This window comes from Camelina sativa, chromosome 1, assembly GCF_030686135.1.
Source record: "Camelina sativa cultivar CO46 ecotype springtype chromosome 1, ASM3068613v1".
In the NCBI taxonomy this organism is placed as follows: domain Eukaryota; kingdom Viridiplantae; phylum Streptophyta; class Magnoliopsida; order Brassicales; family Brassicaceae; genus Camelina; species Camelina sativa.
In genome coordinates, this window is record NC_141880.1 from 26,128,084 (window position 1) to 26,129,665 (window position 1,582).

Below are 1,582 nucleotides of genomic sequence, written 5' to 3' on the forward strand. Positions count from 1 at the left end.
GGTCATCTTTATGTCTGCCTAAAGAAGAAGGTGGCCTAGGTTTTCGCAGCATAAATCGGTGGAACAAAACTCTACGTCTTAAGCTCATTTGGCGGCTGCTAACTGCTAGAGACTCCCTTTGGGCGGAATGGTTACGAACAACAAGATCAAAGACGAAGTTTTCTGGCAAGTTGATGTAGAGAAGCAAACCTCCTGGACATGGCGAACAATCCTCCACCTGCGTCCTCTGGCTCTTCTTTTTCTTCGGTGTAATGTGGGTAATGGCAAGACAGCAAGCTTTTGGTATGATTAGTGGTCTCCTTTTCGACCCTTGCTGGATTTTATGGGGCCAACGGGACCTTCCCAAACAGGCGTACCACTAGTGGGGACTGTGGCACAAGCGTGTTCACCCAATGGGTGGCTCCTGAGACCTCCGAGATCGCTTCAAGAGGAAACGCTGCAGATTCATCTCACAACAGTACCGATACCAATGCTATGCTCGGAGCCAGACCCTTTTACTTGGAAAGTTGATGATATGGAGCTTGATCACTTCAGCACAATGAGGACCTGGGATGTCATTCGCCCAAGACAACCTCCACAATCCTGGACCAACCAAATTTGGTTCAAAGGAGCAATAACAAGGCACGCTTTTATGATGTGGCTGATGCATCTTGACAGATTACCAACACGAACAAGACTGGCAAATTGGGGAATGCAAATCAAAACATCTTGTTGTATATGTGGCAGAGTTCCAGAAGACAAAGAGCATTTATTCCTCCATTGTGACCTTAGCGAGAACTTGTGGACAGAGGCGACAAGGCGTTTGGGATATAGGCCTTTTGTCTTTCACATTTGGAATGCTTTTACCGCATGGTTAGACGTCAATGACTCCACTTCCTCCTTAACTCTGCGGCGTCTAGTAAACCCATAATTTAGATCATGATAATGCAAACCCGTAAATCCCAAACCCGCAATTTTCCCGCCAAAAATGCCAATCCCAAACCCGCAATTTTCCCGTCAAGGCCAAAATTCAGAATTTATAATTTTTTCGCCAAAAACGCAAACCCATAATTTTCCCGCCAAAAACGCAAACCCGCAATTTTCTCACCGAAACGCGAATCCACAATTTTCTCACCAAAAACGCAAATCCGTAAATTTCCCGCCAAAAACGCAAACCCGCAATTTTCTCACCGAAACGCAAATCCGCAATTTCTCTCCAAATGTAAATCCGCAATTTTCCCGTCAAGGCCAAAATTCAGAATTTATAATTTTTTCGCCAAAAACGCAAACCCATAATTTTCCCGCCAAAAACGCAAACCCGCAATTTTCTCACCGAAATGCAAATCCACAATTTTCTCACCAAAAACACAAACCTGCAAATTTTCCTCCAAAAACGCAAACCCGCAATTTTCCCACCAAAACGCAAACCCGTAAATTTCCCACCAAAAACGCAAACCCGCAATTTTCTCACCGAAACGCAAATCCGCAATTTCTCTCCAAAATGTAAATCCACAATTTTCCCGCCAAAAACACAAACCTGTAAATTTCCCTCCAAAAACGCAAACCCACAATTTTCCCACAAAAAATGCAAAATTTGATTTTT

General features: G+C 44.0%; 1 protein-coding gene across 1 annotated transcript; it reads left to right on the forward strand.

Moving 5' to 3' along the window:
* Window positions 1-322: 322 nt before the first annotated feature.
* Window positions 323-910, forward strand: LOC147950391 (uncharacterized). The gene has a single exon (XM_087513205.1). It carries the CDS (start codon window positions 323-325, stop codon window positions 908-910), a length of 588 nt encoding a protein of 195 aa, XP_087369331.1.
* The last annotated feature ends 672 nt before the right edge of the window (window positions 911-1,582 follow it).

Coding starts and splice junctions, on each gene's coding strand:
- LOC147950391 (XM_087513205.1), top strand. CDS start 323: ATGGGGCCAACGGGACCTTCCCAAACAGGCGTACCACTAGTGGGGACT.